The 21,595-nt window shown below is 39.5% G+C and overlaps 1 protein-coding gene across 7 annotated transcripts in view; it reads right to left on the minus strand.

Annotated features, from left to right (window-relative positions):
- LOC133618481 (receptor-type tyrosine-protein phosphatase mu-like) overlaps positions 1–21,595 on the minus strand; it is a 580,372-nt gene that overhangs the window by 168,371 nt on the left and 390,406 nt on the right. For 4 of the 7 annotated variants that reach the window (XM_072915241.1, XM_061978873.2, XM_061978871.2 and 1 more), the window contains exons 15-16: positions 16,706–16,841; positions 7,810–7,839 (exon numbers count right to left, since the gene is read on the minus strand). In XM_072915241.1, the coding sequence (XP_072771342.1) occupies positions 7,810–7,839; positions 16,706–16,841 (166 nt within the window). The remainder of the gene's footprint in view (positions 1–7,809; positions 7,840–16,705; positions 16,842–21,595) is intronic. The other 3 variants (XM_061978877.2, XM_061978875.2, XM_072915242.1) reach the window with 1 other exon arrangement.

Consider the following 21,595-nt stretch of genomic DNA (forward strand, 5'->3'; position numbering starts at 1 on the left):
TTTCAATCAATCAATCAAAACGCCCTTGTGTGCTTTAGGTAGCTATTATTAGGACACTTACGGTAAAAAGGGCAAATAAAAGTACATTAAAGGATCTAAAGGCGAGTCAAGAACTCCTTCATTCTGCACTCCATCCAGCTGTATAATCACTCGCCATACAGCAGGGGTGTCCAAAGTGAGGCCCGGGGGCCATTTGTGGCCCGCAGCTAATTGTTTACTGGCCCGCCACACATTCTGGAAATTTTATTGCAAAAATAAAAAAAATACATTAAAAAAAAAGTGGAATGAGGTGAAATCTAACTAGAAAAAGTTGCAATGTTGACACAATGATTTTTTTCTTTTGTCTATCTTTATTTTTCTTTTTTTGCCATTGCTCCAAAAAAAAAAAAATTTTCTAAAAAAAAATCTATGTTATAATGAATTATTGACCTATTTAAAGGCCTACTGAGATGCGATTTTCTTATTCAAACGGGGATAGCAGGTCCATTCTATGTGTCATACTTGATCATTTCGCGATATTGCCATATTTTTGCTGAAAGGATTTAGTAGAGAACATCGACAATAAAGTTCACAACTTTTGGTCGCTGATAAAAAAAGCCTTGCCTGTAAGGGAAGTAGCAGACGATATGCGCGTGACGTCACAGGTTGTGGAGCTCCTCACATCCGCACATTGTTTACAATCATGGCCACCAGCAGCGAGAGCGATTCGGACCGAGAAAGCGACGATTTCCCCATTAATTTGAGCGAGGATGAAAGATTCGTGGATGAGGAAAGTGAGAGTGAAGGACTAGAGGGCAGTGGGAGCGATTCAGATAGGGAAGATGCTGTGAGAGGCGGGTGGGATCTGATATTCAGCTGGGAATGAGTAAAACAGTAAATAAACACAAGGCTTTTATTTAATATGCCACAAATTAATCCCGCATAACAAACACCTCCCCCCTCCCGTCCATATAACCCGCCAATACAACTCAAACACCTGCACAACACACTCAATCCCACAGCCCAAAGTACCGTTCACCTCCCCAAAGTTCATACAGCACATATATTTCCCCAAAGTCCCCAAAGTAACGTACGTGACATGCACATAGCGGCACGCACGTACGGGCAAGCGATCAAATGTTTGGAAGCCGCAGCTGCATGCGTACTCACGGTACCGCGTCTGCGTATCCAACTCAAAGTCCTCCTGGTAAGAGTCTCTGTTGTCCCAGTTCTCCACAGGCCAGTGGTAAAACTTTACTGTCATCATTCGGGAATGTAAACAATGAAACACCAGCTGTGTTTGTGCCGCAATACACCGCTTCCCACCTACAGCTTTCTTCTTTGCTGTCTCCATTGTTCATTGAACAAATTGCAAAAGATTCACCAACACAGATGTCCAGAATACTGTGGAATTTTGCGATGAAAACAGACGACTTAATAGCTGGCCACCATGCTGTCCCAAAATGTCCTCTACAATCCGCGACGTCACGCGCAGACGTCATCATACCGAGACGTTTTCAGCAGGATATTGCGGGCGAAATTTAAAATTGCACTTTAGTAAGCTAACCCGGCCGTATTGGCATGTGTTGCAATGTTAAGATTTCATCATTGATATATAAACTATCAGACTGTGTGGTCGGTAGTAGTGGGTTCCAGTAGGCCTTTAAGGCTCCAATTACTTCAAATATTTCACTTTAAAATGTTTTATGTGGAAAAATATTACATATATTGTGTGTTTGCCATATAAAAACAATGTTTTCTTTGACAAAAAAGCATAAAACAAACAAAATAATAGTTCAAATGTAAAATCCACAGATATACCTGAAGTTGATCTCATAACTTAGGTGTTGTAAGTGTCAAAATAATTGTATCTAAATTTTAACAAAACTTTGTCTTGCCATGAGTTCCCGGCGAGAAGAAAAAAGCTGTCTTTGATCCTACTAAGAAGAAGGCTTGTAAAACTCCACTGTGTAGGATGGGAAGCAACATGAAGGTGTTCTGTTTCTTTCATGTATTGTAATCCACAGAAAGATTTTGTCTTGACCTTAGAACTACAAAGCGGAGAGAAAGCAAGACCTACCCAAGTTCCAGGCACATCTTCTTTGAACTGTTTTACGACCTCTTCTTTGAACTATTTTACGACCTTTTCTTTGAACTGTTTTGTAATCAATGGCGATGGCTTTTTACCACCCCCGTCCCTTTAGAAACAGCTGTTGCCATGTAATCAGGGAAAGTCCAAATAAAAGAGGAGGCGTACAATCTTTTGTCAGAGCGTGGTGACACTGTGCAAGGGTACAGGTGTACGCGTTTCTCCTCACTGAGCCAAATTTAATTCTGTCTCTGTTTGATTCCTTTCTTCTTGTCTTGTTTAATAGATGTCATCAGTGTTTGAACCTGACAATAAGTAAGAAAAATAATTAAAAAAAAGTATCACTTTATGAGTGGGGGACCATTTGGTTCCCAAAGATATCTAGTGGGAAATTATTTATCTTTTCTCTGTTATTACTCAAAAAATAATAATAAATTAAAGTCGATGGTGTCCTGCATTATTGATCTTTTTAGGGCTCCAATTACTTCACATCAAACTCTGAATGTTTTGGGCGGTAGGGGAAATACTGCATATTTCAGTTTTACTATAAAAAACTACGTTGTTTTTTTTTTACTTTATATCAAACTGAAGTTGATATAAAGACTTAGTGTAAACGTTAAATAAAAATAAAACAAATATAATTTGACTTGTTTTTAAAATTTTAATGACTGAGACCCTTTGTGGTCCCCGGAAGCCCTAAAGGTAAAAATGTTTTTTTTTAAATCCATATATTTTGTTATGGTTTGAAAATGAAAAATATCAAAATGGCCCCCGCATGGTTTAATTTTTCCGTGTGCGGCCCTCAGTGAAAAAAGTTTGGACACCCCTGCCATACAGACGATATTTGTTCTATTACCTGACCTCTCCTGTGCTAGCTACCTCGCTTTGTGTACAATGTATATTTTCTGCTGGATCTACTCTTTATTTATCTATTATTCACATGTAAATAATGCTGTATAATAGGCTGTATTTATGTTATTCACATGTCTATAATACTGTATAATAGACTGTATTTATATAATTAACATGTGAATAATGCTGTATAATAGACTTTATTTATATTATTCACATGTGAATAATGCTGTATAATAGACTGTATTTATATTATTCACATGTGAATAATGCTGTACAATAGACTGTATTAATATTATTCACATGTGAAAAATGCTGTAAAATAGACTGTATTTATATTATTCACATGTGAATAATGCTGTATAATAGACTGTATTTATGTTATTCACATGTGAATAATGCTGTATAATAGACTGTATTTATATTATTCACATGTGAATAATGCTGTATAATAGACTGTATTTATAATATTTACATGTGAATAATGCTGTATAACAGACTGTATTTGTTATTCACATGTGAATAATGCTGTATAATAGACTATATTATTCACATGTGAATAATGCTGTATAATAGACTGTATTTATATTATTCACATGTGAATAATGCTGTATAATAGACTGTATCTATATTATTCACATGTGAATAATGCTGTATAATAGACTGTATTTATATTATTCACATGTGAATAATGCTGTATAATAGACTGTATTAATATTATTCACATGTGAAAAATGCTGTAAAATAGACTGTATTTATATTATTCACATGTGAATAATGCTGTATAATAGACTGTATTTATGTTATTCACATGTGAATAATGCTGTATAATAGACTGTATTTATATTATTCACATGTGAATAATGCTGTATAATAGACTGTATTTATAATATTCACATGTGAATAATGCTGTATAACAGACTGTATTTGTTATTCACATGTGAATAATGCTGTATAATTGACTATATTTATGTTATTCACATATGAATAATGCAGTATAATAGATTATATTTATGTTATTCACATGTGAATAATGCTGTACAATAGACTGTATTTATATTATTCACATGTGAATAATGCTGTATAATAGACTGTATTTATATTATTCACATGTGAATAATGCTGTATAATAGACTGTATTTATATTATTCACATGTGAATAATGCTGTATAATAGACTGTATTTATATTATTCACATGTAAAAAATACCTAAGTGTTTATTGTTTATTGTGAGCGAACTGTGGTGCTGAATTTCCCCCAGGGATCAATAAAGTACTTTCTATTCTTTTCTATTCTATTCTATACTATTTTATGCTGCAGCTGTTACATACAATGTAATATTGTACATAGTAATTGGGATTTGTTATTTATTGTATATATAATAATAATATAATATGATAATATATCAGTATACATTATATACTGTATATATATATATAATATGTATATATTACATATATGTTATATTTTGTATTGCTACTATGGTACAGTTTTAGTCTACTTTATACCTTTTGTTTTTGCCCTCTTTTTGTGCCCTTGTGTGCATTATCCTTTCCATCCTTATTTCCATCCTTTGTAACTGTGGAACAATTCCCCTTGTGGATCATTAAAGTTAGTCTAAGTCTAAATGAATGCACACATTTAGATGAGTCTAAGCATGAGGCTTCGTACAATGTCCTTGGCAAGCGTTACACTTAGCTCTGCCGTCTGATTGGCAGCTCTGACCCTCACGGGACCACTGCTCTGCCGCCCACACCCAGCGCACTCCCCCCCACCCCCAAGCGGCCTGCACAGCGGCAGGCCACCTGATTAAAGTATCGACCGCCCATTTGATGGTACATGTGAGCGCATGGCTAACGAGCGTGCCGTCGACCACTTCAGTTGGTCGCCACCTCTGGCAGCGCCGCCAAAGCGCATATTTTGGCGACGGCAGCCGACAACTGAGACTTTGATGAATGCATGAAAGCTTTAATGGGCTCCATCAATCATACAGGTGACGGCTTGCATGTTCAGAGCGCGCTCCAGAGGAGGGCCTCCAGATGAATTTTATTAATTAGGCGTTAAAAGATGAATAAGAACACCTGCCAGTGTGTGAAAAGTTTGCATTCCATCCAATAACCGCGCAGGGTTCTGACTTTTGAGCGGAGCTTTCCATCATCTAACGGCGGTATTTAGCTCAGTGTTATCTCCAGGTGTATTATTACCCCATGTTCTTTGATGTGATCAATGCAGATTAGCCCACATTCCAACACAAAGACGCCACAGAAGGACAATAAGCCGCTTTAACGTTCCGTTTAAGAATCCTCCATTCTATTATAAGTAGAGATGCGTTGGCTTTTTTGCCGATATCCGATATTCCGATATTGTCCAACTCTTAATTACCGATTCCGATATAAACCGATACCGATATATACAGTCGTGGAATTAACACATTATTATGGTTAATTTTGTTGTGATGCCCCGCTGGATGCATTAAACAATGTAACAAGGTTTTCCAAAATAAATCAACTCAAGTTATGGGAAAGAAATGCCAACATGGCACTGCCATATTTATTATTGAAGTCACAAAGTGCATTATTTGTTTTAACATGCCTCAAAACAGCAGCTTGGAATTTGGGACATGCTCTCCCTGAGAGAGCATGAGGAGGTTGAGGTGGGCGGGAAGTAGCGGGGGGTGTATATTGTAGCGTCCCGGAAGAGTTAGTGCTGCAAGGGGTTCTGGGTATTTGTTCTGTTGCGTTTATGTTGTGTTACGGTGCGGATGTTCTCCCGAAATGTGTTTGTGATTCTGGTTTGGTGTGGGTTCACAGTGTGGCGCATATTTGTAACAGTGTTAAAGTTGTTTATACGGCCACCCTCGGTGTGACCTGTATGGCTGTTGACCAAGTATGCCTTGCATTCACTTGCGTGTGTGAAAAGCCGTAGATATTATGTGATTGGACCGGCACGCAAAGGCAGTGCCTTAAAGGCGCACCCCCAATATTGTTGTCTGGGTGGAAATCGGGAGAAATTCGGGAGAATGGTTGCCTCGGGAGATTTTCGGGACGGGCACTGAAATTCGGGAGTCTCCCGGGAAAATCGGGAAGGTTGGCAAGTATGACTGGGAGACGCAACTGCTCTGTACTTCTCCCTACGTCCGTGTACCACTCCGTACAGCGGCGTTTTAAAAAGTCATACATTTTACTTTTTGAAACCCATACCGATAATTTCCGATATTGCATTTTAAAGCATTTATTGGCCGATATTATCGGACATCTCTAATTATTACCCCATGTTCTTTGACGTGATCAATGCAAATTAGCCCACATTCCACCACAAAGACGCCACAGAAGGACAATAAGAGAGCAGCCAGCATGGACGAATAGAACAGACAAGTCATTGTATTGTCTGCTCGCGGAAAAAACAAACATCCTAATCTACGATTTGACTCCCTCGAATGGCTTTGACGTCGTGAACAACAAGAACAGGCCGTTCTGAAAACACCCCCGTGGACACCTCAATGATGGGACGCTTTTGACCTCCCTCCCTCCTCAACGACACCTGGAGTCGAACTTTTGCTTGCATGCAGATCGGCCTCAGTCTATGAACATTACATCATCACACCCTGTAATTATTGTTACAGTGCAATAATTATTGTTACCTGTGGTAATGCCACTATGATACACCATCTGTATTATAATCCTTGAACAAAGTAAGAGTGAAACTCATGTGAATAATCACTGAATGGAGAACTGGGGGTGGGATTAAATCAATTATCTTCTTCCCACTCCCTTTCAGGCAAAACTGGACAATCATGCATTACATACTATACATTACCTTTTGCACTATATTAATTTATATTATTATGTGTTGTCAACTTTGTACTTTTTTATGTTATTGCCTGAAATAAATAAATAAATGAAAATAAATGAATGAAAACACCCAAGACAATGGGCTTATACACACACACACACACCCTCCCCCACCCTACGCCTTCACAACCGCTTGTTTCCCCTCGGTGTGATGGTCGGCTGGCAGCGCTTCTTAGCAGCAGTCGACCTCCAGGGCCCCAACTCCCCGCCCCTCTGTTGCGAGTTGTCGTGATTAAATTTAACGTGTTTATACGTGCATTGCATGGAGGTTTTTTCCCCACTCCAGACTAGGCCCCTTTAGATTGTATTTTTTTACTCATCTTCTTCCCCACCGTTTGACCTTTTTCTTGGCGACCCATCAGCGTTCCTGTTCTGTAACCCTGTACACTGTTTATTTGTCTAATCTTGAACGGGTTTGTGCTGAAAACATAGTTTCGTTCTACTTGTGCAATGACAATAAAGTCCTATCCTATCCTATAAGCCGCTTTAACGTTCCGTTTAAGAATCCTCCATTCTATTAAAAGTGAGCACAGGATTGCCGCCTTATTGTTTATGTGCGTGTTGGACACAAGTCATCAAGAAGACACGTGCAAAAACAATAAAAAAAAGCATGCTTTGGTGATGGGGAAAAAGGATGTAGGAGCAACAAAAAGCATGAATTGTGCGATGTACGGCAAGGAGGATGTGAGGAAGAAAACAATCACATTCATTGGGGGATAAATGTATGCTATTGTAGGACTAATCCTGTACAGACACAATTAAACAAAATAGTCAACAAAATGCTAAATATGTCCAAGTTTAACTCTTAAATGATGTGCAGCCGCCCTTTTGTGCGTCCAAAGGTGACATTGACTGCTATTGTGACTGCTTTAATATAATAAAGTTAACTTTAACTTTATTACATTAGAGTGCAGCAACAGCTTTGGCCTGAAGGGGGCAGCAGTGGGGGCGGAGCGGGGCATCACATGCGTGCGGGTGAGAGGAGAGAAGAAGAAGAAGAAGCAGGGCAACTAACGTTTACACGAGTTGGTTACTTACAGGTAGTAAGTGTAGGAGTGATAGGTTCTTCTGCCGAGTGGGGTGGTGGTGGTGGTGGTGGTGGTGATGTAAGCGGTGGAGGGGGGAAGAGGGGGGAGGAATGGAATGGAAAGGAAAGAAAAAAGTAAAAATATATTAATGTTTTGGAGGGAAAAAAAATGAACACAATCAGACATGGCGGCACACTTTGTGATTGCGACGGCGTAAATGTGGGTGACACTACGCTAATCCGTAACATATGTAGGTATTTACAATATATCTATCTTCACAGGTGCATGCCGGTAAATTACACTACGGTGCAAAAAATATTTTACTTTAAGAGCTCAGTTAAGACAAAGCGACCCATGAAAGACCATCCATCCATCTTCTTCCGCTTATCCGAGGTCGGGTCGCGGGGGCAGCAGCCTAAGCAGGGAAGCCCAGACTTCCCTCTCACCAGCCACTTCGTCCAGCTCCTCCCGGGGTGTCCAGAGGCGTTCCCAGGCCAGCCGGGAGAGATAGTCTTCCCAACGTGTCCTGGGTCTTCCCCGTGGCCTCCTATCGGTCGGACGTGCCCTAAACACCTCCATAGGGAGGCGTTCGGGTGGCATCCTGACCAGATGCCTGAACCACCTCATCTGGCTCCTCTCGATGTGGAGGAGCAGCGGCTTTACTTTGAGCTCCTCGCGGATGGCAGAGCTTCTCACCCTATCTCTAAGGGAGAGCCCCGCCACCCGGCGGAAGAAACTCATTTCGGCCGCTTGTACCCGTGATCTTGTCCTTTCGGTCATGACCCAAAGCTCATGACCATAGGTGAGGATTGGAACGTAGATCGACCGGTAAATCGAGAGTTTTGCCTTCCGGCTCAGCTCCTTCTTCACCACAACAGATCGATACATCGTCCGCATTACTGAAGACGCCGCACCGATCGGCCTGTCGATCTCACCAGCCACTCTTCCCTCACTCGTGAACAAGACTCCGAGGTACTTGAACTCCTCCACTTGGGGCAAGACCTCCTCCCCAACCCGGACATGGCACTCCACCCTTTTCCGGGCGAGAACCATGGACTCGGACTTGGAGGTGCTGATTCTCATCCCAGTCGCTTCACACTCGGCTGCGAACCGATCCAGTGAGACCTGAAGATCCTGGCCAGATGAAGCTTCAGGACCACATCATCTGCAAAAAGCAGAGATCTAATCCTGCAGCCACCAAACTGGATCCCTTCAATGCCTTGACTGCGCCTAGAAATTCTGTCCATAAAAGTTATGAACAGAATCGGTGACAAAGGGCAGCCTTGGCGGAGTCCAACCCTCACTGGAAACGGGTCCGACTCACCGCCGGCAATGCGGACCAAGCTCTGACACTGATTATACAGGGAGCGAACCGCCACAATCAGACAGTCCGATACCCCATACTCTCTGAGCACTCCCCACAGGACTTCCCGGGGTACACGGTCGAATGCCTTCTCCAAGTCCACAAAGCACATGTAGACTGGTTGGGCAAACTCCCATGCACCCTCAAGGACCCTGCCGAGAGTATAGAGCTGGTCCACAGTTCCACGACCAGGACGAAAACCACACTGTTCCTCCTGAATCCGAGGTTCGACTATCCGGCGTAGCCTCCTCTCCAGTACACCTTGAATAGACCTTACCGGGAAGGCTGAGGAGTGTGATCCCACGATAGTTAGAACACACCCTCCGGTTCCCCTTCTTAAAGACCATGAAAGACCAATAAGACCAGAAAAAAGTGGATGGGTTTTTCACTAAATATGAGTTGGCAGCAACACTGATCCCACTTCCTACATCTTCTTATTCTCTGGAAGACAAGGTGTGTTTGAAGACTTGTTGCAATGCCACCTACTGTACAAAGTTGTAACGACATGCTGCATTCACAGGCAGACCCATTATAATTAGAGATGTCCGATAATGGCTTTTTTACTGATATCCCGATATTGTCCAACTCTTAATTACCGATTCTGATATCAACCGATACCGATATATACAGTCGTGGAATTAACACATTATTATGCCTAATTTTGCTGTGATGCCCCGCTGGATGGGTTGAGGTGGGGTTATTAGGGGGTAGCGGGGGGTGTATATTGTAGCGTTCCGGAAGAGTTAGTGCTGCAAGGGGTTCTGGGTATTTGTTCTGTTGTGTTTATGTTGTGTTACGGTGCGGATGTTCTCCTGAAACGTGTTCGTCATTCTTGTTTGGTGTGGGTTCACAGTGTGGCGCATATTTGTAACAGTGTTAAAGTTGTTTGTACGGCCACCCTCAGTGTGACCTGTATGGCTGTTGACCAAGTATAATTGCATTCAATTGTGTGTGTGAAAAGCCGTAGACATTATGTGACTGGGCCGGCACGCAAAAGCAGTGCCTTTAAAGATTTATTGGCGCTCCGTACTTCTCCCTACGTCCATGTACACTGCGGGGTTTTAAAAAGTCATGAATTTTACTTTTTGAAACCGATACCGATAATTTTGAAACTGATACCGATAATTTCCGATATTACATTTTAAAGCATTTATTGGCCGATAATATCGGACATCCCTAATTATAATGTATTCACGAGCAAGGGCGAACAGGTGGCATCAAAGTAAAAAATAAAGCTAATAAAAGTACATTAAAAGATCTAAAGGAAGATCTAAAGGACCACCACCCCCGAACATAACTTTTTTGACAATTTTTCACATTTTATGAGAGACTTTAGGGTTCTTAATTAGCTATAATCATAAAAAAAATATTAATAAATCAATTAATACATTGTTGGAAAATGTAATTCTGTGTGAGTGTAAGGGGGAGTAACGATTACCGGTATAATGAAGAGCGGTAAATTTACTGAAGTGTTGGTATTACCATTTAAGTTTGTAATTTGTACTGTAAGACCATGATTGATTGATTATTTTGTATATATATGTGTTTAAATAAAGGCTGAAATATATTCTTGCATCACGTAGCTTGCATACGTAACCCGATTTGCTCATCCCTCTACGTATCCTCCCGCAGATCTTTACATGCATATCTAAAAAAATCTAGCTTTGCGTCAGTTTTTACTAATGATGACAAAGAAAAACAAGGTCATGAAAACTTACCACACTCTAACAGACATTATATTGACAATTTGCATCAAAGACAACATAAAAAAAAATTGTAATAAAATGCTTTTATTGATGGTATTTCTTTTGTTATCACTTGCATATGTTTCATGTTTCTTCTTGTTTATTATTTCCGTACGGTAATTTTGTTCCATGTTGCAGATGTTATCTTTGTTTTAGCCCACTAACAGCCAAGGACTTCAAGGACCTCAACGCAGATAAGATGACAGCACGCAGACGAAGCGGAGACAAGGCAAAATCACAAGGCCCCCAGCACATTCTGTCACGTATCGTGCGTCCTGGACCTGCTTTGCATGATATATGTGACCACTCCTTTTGGAGGCGGCTTCAGTGATGTTGACTGTGGAACTCCTGAATAAATAGAGGGACGTGGGAGCTGTACCTTAAAGCGTCGGGCGAGACGGTGACTAAGTGTGCAGCTCCATGCGTTCTCCTCATGAGCTAAATTGAACTCTGTCTCTGCATGATTCCTTGCTTCTTGTCTGATTAATAGATGTCATCAGTGTTTGAACCTGACACTATGACAGTTCCACACTGGAAATCACTGAGAGCGGCCCATTCCTTCACAAATGTTTGTAGAAACAGTCTCCATGCCTAAGTGCTTGATTTTATACACCGGGCCAAGTGATTAGGACACCTGATTCTCATCATTTGGATGGGTGGCCAAATACTTTTGGCAATATAGTGTAACTGGTCCTAATTAACCTTGATGAACGAGGGACAATTGTATTTTATATATTTTAAATATATTCCCTTTGCAGGCTGCAGGCCTAGTATTTTTATTTTATTTGTTTCAATTTTAGACTCTGTGGTGCTGTAACGACGGTCGTTTGCTGTGTTTTTATAGTCCTAAAAAAAAAAAAAAAAGAACCGCCGCCGACTAGTTACATCATAAATAATAAAAGTAAATCTAAAAAGGTCCATATACAACCTTTGAGGTCGGCCCCTTAACAAGGTGCCGGCATGTGGGCACACACAGCTCTCATTCCCTGCCGGTCCAAGTCATTTGCGGCAAATTCGAAGGGCGCAGTCGCCTCCGCCCGCCCTTTGATTGAGCCTAAATGAAAACAATTACGGCCAGCTGACGCGGCACGGACGTGTGGAACAATGGAAAGTCTTGATTAGCGACAGATAGGCCTGGGCGATAAATCGATTTTATTGATAAATTCTAGTTTTTCTGTCGCAGACAATTTAAAAAATCAAAAATCTATTATATTATATATATATATATTTCTCCGCTTCCTCTGGCATACTTTTTGCCTCCAGGAGCTTCAGTAGTCCTCGCCCGCACCCCTTATTTCCTTAGCGGAGATCCACAAGCCTGGCAAAACATGGCCAATGCTAATGATAACGAGAGCGAGACGTTTTGTTCCAAAGAAAAGAAAAGTGTTGTCAGTGCTAGTGATTTGCAACAACACACTGCAAAAAGTCAGTGTTCAAAAACAAGAAAAAAAATACAAAAATGAGGGGTATTTTATTTGAACTAAGCAAAATTATCTGCCAATAGAACAAACAAATTTGGCTTGTCAAGACTTTCCAAAACAAGTAAAATTAGCTAACTTCAATTAACCCAAAAATACCTTAAAATAAGTATATTCTTACTAATAACAAGTGCACTTTTCTTGGTAGAAAAAAAAAAAAAGAGACCTTTTTGCTCAATATGTTGAAAAATATTCTTGAATTAAGTAAATGCGAGTGCCATTGATGTGCACTCGGCATTACATTTCTTGAAACCAGCAAACTTATACTAAAAACTAATTTATTGTTCTTAATAGAAAGGCAACAAGGCAACCGCTTGTTACTCTCGGGGTCTCCTAGCCGCTCAGGCAAATCATATGGTCTAAAAATGCATTTTTCCATCGATAACATGACATCATCGCGCCAAGTGTGTGCTCTTTCAGTCAATTAGTGCGAGAGGAATATATATATACCGTATTTTTCGGACTATAAGTCGCAGTTTTTTCATAGTTTGGCCGGGGGTGCGACTTATACTCAGGAGCGACTTATGTGTGAAATTATTAACACATTACCGTAAAATATCAAATATTATTATTTAGCTCATTCACGTAAGAGACTAGACGTATAAGAATTCATGGGATTTAGCGATTAGGAGTGACAGATTGTTTGGTAAACGTATAGCATGTTCTATATGTTATAGTTATTTGAATGACTCTTACCATAATATGTTACGTTAACATACCAGGCACATTCTCAGTTGGTTATTTATGCCTCATATAACGTACACTTATTCAGCCTGTTGTTCACTATTCTTTATTTATTTTAAATTGCCTTTCAAATGTCTATTCTTGGTGTTGGCTTTTATCAAATAAATTTCCCCCAAAAATGCGACTGATACTCCAGTGCGACTTATATATGTTTTTTTCCTTCTTTATTATGCATTTCCGGCAGGTGCGACTTATACTCCGGTGCGACTTATACTCCGAAAAATACGGTGTGTATACATATATATATATATATATATATATATATATATATATATATATATATATCTATGTATATACACATATCCATCCATCCATTTTCTACCGCTTATTCCCTTTGGGGTCGCGGGGGGCGCTGGAGCCTATCTCAGCTACAATCGGGCGGAAGGCGGGGTACACCCTGGAAAAGTCGCCACCTCATCGCAGGGCATATACACATATATATATTAAAAAAAAATATATATATATATATGTATATACACAGCCCGGCCCCCGGACAAATTTTTTTTAATTTTGAAGAATTCATCTGAATGTGCATGAACTATTCCTGTTCAAAATTGTTAGAAATGTCACATGTTAAATGTTTAAATATTAACTGTCAGTTTACTGTACTGTGCCAACTTTACTACTTTATGAGTACTTATTTTCTATTGTTTCATTGAAAATAAAACAGCAGAGACCATTTGGCTGTCATCTGTTTTAATTATGAGACACAATTGTGTCAAAGTCATGATTTTTTTTTTTCATGCTTGAAATAAGAAATTATTACTTTAAAAAAGTAGTTTTATACTTGTGAGTGTTGATGACACAGCTTTGCAACAGTTGATATTCTAGTTTCAAGCATGTTTTACTCAACATAGGTCATCAAATCTCAGCAACAAGCTGTAATATAATATATAATATAAATATATTGTGGAAAAGTGCAATATATTTATCTGTACAGTAATCTATTTATTTATTTATATATATTTATTTATTTTATATATTATTTAAATATATTTATTTATTTATTTAAATATGCACCTTATTGCTTTTTTATCCTGCACTACCATGAGCTTTTGTAACGAAATTTCGTTCTTATCTGTGCTGTAACGTTCAAATTTGAATGACAATAAAAAGGAAGTTTAAGTCTAATATCTTACTGAGATCATTTAGGACCAAAACCCTGAAAACAAGTAAAACACTCTAGCATAAAATCTGCTTAGTGAGAAGAATTATCTTATCAGACAGAAAATAAGCAAATATCACCCTTATTTGAGATATTTCATCTTACTTAGATTTCAGTTTTTGCAGTGTACGAGGCGAACGAGACAGCAACAACAAACAAACTACACCAAAGAAGCTGTGGTGGAATTATTTACTCAAGGTGCCGTGTTTGACAAGACAGAAGATGCACAGAGCGATCACTAAGGCTGGTACGTGCGTGTGCTGCTGCAAAACTCTCGTAGAACTATAACGCATTTAATAATCAATATAGTGATATATGATATATACACGTGCAATGAAGTGTCTTTACACACTAACAAGAAGCTCAGGATACTACATAGAAAAGCCTGCGTTTATCCGAAAGAAAAAAAAGCCATTATCGGACATCTCTAATTATTATTTATTTGTGTGCAATACAATACAATACAATGCTATATTTGTGTTTACTGAAGTATTTTTATCCAGGACAGAAGTATTGCCTCCTATAGGAAGCTCTTAATTTAGTTCTTTGAAAATGATTCTACAAAAAGTACAGTTTATGTCTGGTCTAAAAAGAACAACATTATACAAATTAGAATTTTGCAAAGAGTAAGATGCAGTATATCAAGATCAAATAAAGGAAAAAGTTGCATCTCTGTTATTTGTATTCAATGGTTTCTTTAAAAAGTAGGAGGGGAAAAAAAACATCGGAAAAATTGCAAATCCAATTTTCTGTGAAAAAATCTGAGTTTATTTTTAGATAAATGAATGGTAAACTGCTGAATTTTGAGCTCTTCCGCTCGCATGAGTTCTTGTTCCAGAACAATTCATGCTGATTGTGTGTTGGTAAAACCAAAGAATAGAAAAATAAAAGCATAAAGAGCTAAGGAGCTTTGCTATTCGAAGCTTATTGCTGCATGGAGCCGAGGGTCTTACGTAAACATGGCTCGAACTGTACTCTCATAATCCATCCATCCATTTTCTACCGCTTATTCCCTTTGGGGTCGCGGGGGGCGCTGGAGCCTATCTCAGCTACAATCGGGCGGAAGGCGGTGTACACCCTGGACAAGTCGCCACCTCATCACAGGGCCAACACAGATAGACAGACACCATTCACACTCACATTCACACACTAGGGCCAATTTAGTGTTGCCAATCAACCTATCCCCAGGTGCATGTCTTTGGAGGTGGGAGGAAGCCGGAGTACCCGGAGGGAACCCACGCAGTCACGGGGAGAACATGCAAACTCCACACAGAAAAATCCCGAGCCTGGGATTGAACCCAAGACTACTCAGGACCTTCGTATTGTGAGGCAGATGCACTAACCCCTCTGCCACAGTGCTGCCCTACTCTCATAATATCATCTTTATTTTTTATGCTCTTTTGCCGGCTTCAAAAAGTTGTGTTTGTTGGCAGCGTTAATGTCGGATTGCACAGATTTTCAAATTAAAAGCCCGAGATCTTTACAACAATCACAAACGGTGGTCACATAGACCAGTGTTTTTCAACCTTTTTTGAGCCAAGGCACATTTTTTGCGTTGAAAAAAATGCTAAGGCACACCTCCAGCAGAAATCATTAAAAAACGAAACTCAGTTGACAGTAAAAAGTCGTTGCAATTGATGGATATGACTTTAAAGCATAACCAAGCATGCATCACTATAGCTCTTGTCTCAAAGTAGGTGTACTGTCACAACCTGTCACATCACCCCCTGACTTATTTGGAGTTTTTTGCTGTTTTCCTGTGTGTAGTGTTTTAGTTCTTGTCTTGCGCTCCTTTTTTGGTGGCTTTTTCTCTTTTTTTTGGTATTTTCCTGTAGCAGTTTCATGTCTTCCTTTGAGTAATATTTCCCGCATCTACTTTGGTTTAGCAATCAAGAATATTTCAGTTGTTTTTATCCTTCTTTGTGGGGACATTGTTGATTGTCGTGTCATGTTCAGCTGTACATTGTCTTTGCTCCACAGTAAGTCTTTGCTGTCGTCCAGCATTCTGTTTTTGTTTACTTTGTAGCCAGTTCAGTTTTAGTTTCGTTCTGCATAGCCTTCCCTAAGCTTCAATGCCTTTTCTTAGGGGCACTCACCTTTTGTTTATTTTTGGTTTAAGCATTAGACACCTTTTTACCTGCACACTGCCTCCCGCTGTTTCCGACATCTACAAAGCAATTAGCTACATGCTGCCACCTACTGATATGGAAGCGTATTACACGGTTACTCTGCCGAGCTCTAGACACCACCACATAATTACTGGTTTGCAAAAATTATTTTTAACCCTAATAGGGGAAATGACATAATCTCTCACGGCACACCAGACTGTATCTCACGGCACACTAGTGGTTGAAAAACACTGACATAGACGACATGTATTTTTTGGCGTCCTACGAGGAGGCGAGGCTTACCTTTTCTTCATGAGGAGCACCACGCCCAAGAAGATGATGACGAAGAGGAGGATGCCGGCGATGACCCCGGCGATCTTCACCGTGTGGTCCGTTTGCTTCTCCGGCTCCACCGCGTCAGGCTTGTGGGTCGCCGCTCCTGCGGAACGCACATTAGCTTGGACCCAATTCCACAAAGGTCACATTCATAAACTTTTTAAGCACACTGCAAAAAGTCAGTGTTCAAAAACAAGAAAAAAAAAAAGAGGGGTATTTTATTTGAACTAAGCACAATTATCTGCCAATAGAAAAAGACAATTTGGCTTTCCAAAACAAGTCAAATTAGCTAACCTCAATGAACCCAAAAATACCTTAAAATAAGTATATTCTCACTAAAAAAGTGTACTTTTCTTGGTAGAAAAAAAAAGAGACCTTTTTGCTCAATATGTTGAAAAATATTCTCAAATGAAGTAAATGCTAGTGCCATTATCTTGACATAATGATGTGCGCTCGGCATTACATTTCTTGAAACCAGCAAACTTATACTAAAAACTAATTTATTGTTCTTAATGGAAAGGCAACAAGGCAACCGCTTGTTACTCTCGGGGTCTCCTAGCCGCTCAGGCAAATCATATTGTCTAAAAATGCATTTTTCCATGGATAACATGACATCATCGCGCCAAGTGCGTGTTCTTTCAGTCAATTAGTGCGCATACAGGTAAAAGCCAGTAAATTAGAATATTTTGAAAAACTTGATTTATTTCAGTAATTGCATTCAAAAGGTGTAACTTGTACATTATATTTATTCATTGCACACAGACTGATGCATTCAAATGTTTATTTCATTTAATTTTGATGATTTGAAGTGGCAACAAATGAAAATCCAAAATTCCGTGTGTCACAAAATTAGAATATTACTTAAGGCTGATACAAAAAAGGGATTTTTAGAAATGTTGACCAACTGAAAAGTATGAAAATGAAAAATATGAGCATGTACAATACTCAATACTTGGTTGGAGCTTCTTTTGCCTCAATTACTGCGTTAATGCGGCGTGGCATGGAGTCGATGAGTTTCTGGCACTGCTCAGGTGTTATGAGAGCCCAGGTTGCTCTGATAGTGGCCTTCAACTCTTCTGCGTTTTTGGGTCTGGCATTCTGCATCTTCCTTTTCACAATACCCCACAGATTTTCTATGGGGCTAAGGTCAGGGGAGTTGGCGGGCCAATTTAGAACAGAAATACCATGGTCCGTAAACCAGGCACGGGTAGATTTTGCGCTGTGTGCAGGCGCCAAGTCCTGTTGGAACTTGAAATCTCCATCTCCATAGAGCAGGTCAGCAGCAGGAAGCATGAAGTGCTCTAAAACTTGCTGGTAGACGGCTGCGTTGACCCTGGATCTCAGGAAACAGAGTGGACCGACACCAGCAGATGACATGGCACCCCAAACCATCACTGATGGTGGAAACTTTACACTAGACTTCAGGCAACGTGGATCCTGTGCCTCTCCTGTCTTCCTCCAGACTCTGGGACCTCGATTTCCAAAGGAAATGCAAAATTTGCATGGTTGGGTGATGGTTTGGGGTGCCATGTCATCTGCTGGTGTCGGTCCACTCTGTTTCCTGAGATCCAGGTGCAGGCGCCAAGTCCTGTTGGAACTTGAAATCTCCATCTCCATAGAGCAGGTCAGCAGCAAAAAAAAAAAAGCACTTTACATTGAGTAAACAACCTCAAAGTGCTACACTGCAAAAGCTGAAATCTAAGTAAGATGAAATATCTCAAATAAGGGTGATATTTGCTTATTTTCTGTCTGATAAGATAATTCTTCTCACTAAGCAGATTTTATGTTAGTCTTTTACTTGTTTTAAGGGTTTTGGTCCTAAATGATCTCAGTAAGATATTACAGCTTGAAGCTGAGATTTGATGACCTATATTGAGTAAAACATGCTTGAAACTAGAATATCAACTGTTGCAAAGCTGTGTCATCAACACTCACAAGTATAAAACTACTTTTTTAAAGTAATCATTTCAAAAAGGTCTCTTTTTTTTCTACCAAGAAAAGTGCACTTGTTATTAGTGAGAATATACTTATTTTACGGTATTTTTGGGTTCATTGAGGTTAGCTAATTTTACTTGTTTTGGAAAGTCTTGACAAGCCAAATTTTCTTGTTCTATTGGGAGATAATTTTGCTTAGTTTAAATAAAATACCCGTCATTTTTGTATTTTTTTTTCTTGTTTTTGAACACTGACTTTTTGCAGTGTACAGTGTATTAAAACAAATGAAAATAAAAAGATAATACAAAATAAATAAAAATAAAAACTAGAACAGCCAAATAGCTAAAACTAGTCTGCATACATCTAAAAAAAAGTTTAAAAAAAAAATAAGGGTTTTTAAGCCTTTTTGAAAAGCATCCACAGTCTGTGGTGCCCTTAGGTGGTCAGGGAGAGCGTTCCACAGGCTGGGAGCGGAAAGCCCGGTCTCCCATTGTTCCATTGGGTATTTGCCCAACAGTGCAATTCAGCAACCTGTCCACTAGGTAGAGCACTATTGTTCTCCTTCAAAATAAAAGGATGTAGGGAAACACTTAAAAAAAGATGCTTGTTGGGATATCTTGTGGTCATTTGCTTCCAATCAGTGCTTTTTTTATTCCAAAATGTAATGTTGTAACTAGAGATGTCCGATAATATCATTATAATCTATAATAACATTATAGGCCGATACATTTTTTAAAATGTAATAACGGAAATGATTGGTATCAGTAAAGTAAAATGTATGCCTTTTTAAAACGCCGCTGTGTACACGGACATAGGGAGAAGTACGGAGCGCCAAAAAACCTTAAAGGCACTGCCTTTGCGTGCCGGCCCAATCGCATATTATCTACGGCTTTTCACACACACAAGTGAATGCAAGGCATGCTTGGTCAACAGCCATACAGGTCACACTGAGGGTGGCCGTATAAACAACTTTAACACTGTTACAAATATGCGCCACACTGTGAACCCACACCAGTTGGGGGCGGGGCGTGGTTGGGGGCGTGGTTAAGAGGGGAGGAGTATATTTACAGCTAGAATTCACCAAGTCAAGTATTTCATATTCATATATATATATATATATATATATATATATATATATATATATATATATATATATATATATATAAGAAATACTAAGTCAAGTATTTTTTATATATATATATATATATATATATATGTATACAAGAAATACATGACTTTCAGTGAATTCTAGCTATAAATATACATTGCTTTTATTATATATATATATATATATATATATATATATATATATATATATATATATATATATATATATATATATAAAATAAATACTTGAATTTCAGTGTTCATTTATTTACACATATACACACACATAACACTCATCTACTCATTGTTGAGTTAAGGGTTGAATTGTCCATCCTTGTTCTATTCTCCGTCACAATTTTTCTAACCAAGCTGAACACCCTCTCTGATGATGCATTGCTGTGTGGCACGCACAAAAGTGCTTTCATCAAATGCACTAGATGGCAGTATTGTCCTGTTTAAGAGTGTCACAACATTGCTGTTTACGGCAGACGAACTGCTTTACGGTAGACGAAAACGTGACTGCTGTTGTTGTGTGTTGTTGCCACGCTGGGAGGACGTTAATGAAACTGCCTAACAATAAACCCACATAAGAAACCAAGAACTCGCCCTCCATCATTCTACAGTTATAACGTGATTGGGCAGGTACGCTGTTTATATTGTGGGAAAGCGGACTCAGGTCCGCATGGACCTGAGTCCCCCTGAATTTCGGGAGATTTTCGGGAGAAAATGTGTCCCGGGAGGTTTTCGGGAGAGTCGCTGAATTTCGGCAGTCTCCCGGAAAATCCGGTAGGGTTGGCAAGTATGGGGTAAATCATCAACCCTCAGTAGTTTATTCCGTCAAGAATAAACACCGTTTAAGCTTTTCCTGGCTTAAAGAAATGCGTGACTTGGCCATTGTCCTTTCTGAGACTCCACCTCCAGCGTCCTCCAAGATGAAGCTCGGCGAGATAGCTTTGCAGCATCTTCACCCTCAGCTTAATCATGTTTGGGGTGAGAAGGCTGTGGGACGCACGAGGCGCAGCGTGTGGGGGAGAAGAGATAATACCCCGAGAAGATAAATGTTTTTATTTAAAAAAAATAAAAATAAAAATAAAAAAAAGGCCCTGAATAACCAAAACTGGAGATAGCGAAGGAGCAAAGTGTGGAATGGAGTTTTAAGAGTGTGCGGTGTGATAAGAAGCAGCACGTGTCCACACCCGAACATCCACGGTAAACCTGCGTCTAAATTTAGAATGATAAATCGCCATGTCAGCCAATTGAGACGCTGCGTTGTCTCCCTATCAAAAAACGGTGAATATCCATCTTGGTGACATATTGTTCTTGCTCCAGTAGGCCGCTATCAACAACACGCTTTCTTTCTTTTTTATTATTATCATCATCATTCCTGACGTATTAATTATCAGCTGCAAACTGATGGCACATCACTTTGAATTAAAAAAAAAAAAAAAAAACTAAACACAATTGTGTTTCTTTGAGCTGTAAAGGAAGCTCGTCTATATTCATATCTCGCCCCGCCGGGATTGAGATTCTCTGGGCAACTCGCACAGCAAGTGAGGAGCCCAGCGGAATTTAAAAAAAAGACTTCAGCATCAGCAAGATCTGCAGGGCCAACGCTTCAGCATCGTTTTATTCATTACCTCCGCCGAGGAAGTTCTGCTTCCCGTCGCCGCTTGTTTGCAAAACAAACTATTGTTAAGGCCTCATTTACTAAAGGTTTACATGTACCGTATTTTTCGGAGTATAAATCGCACCGGAGTATAAGTCGCACCTGTCGAAAATGCATAATAAAAAAAGGAAAAAAACATATATAAGTTG

The sequence above is a fragment of the Nerophis lumbriciformis genome, linkage group LG19, assembly GCF_033978685.3.
Source record: "Nerophis lumbriciformis linkage group LG19, RoL_Nlum_v2.1, whole genome shotgun sequence".
In the NCBI taxonomy this organism is placed as follows: Eukaryota; Metazoa; Chordata; class Actinopteri; order Syngnathiformes; family Syngnathidae; genus Nerophis; species Nerophis lumbriciformis.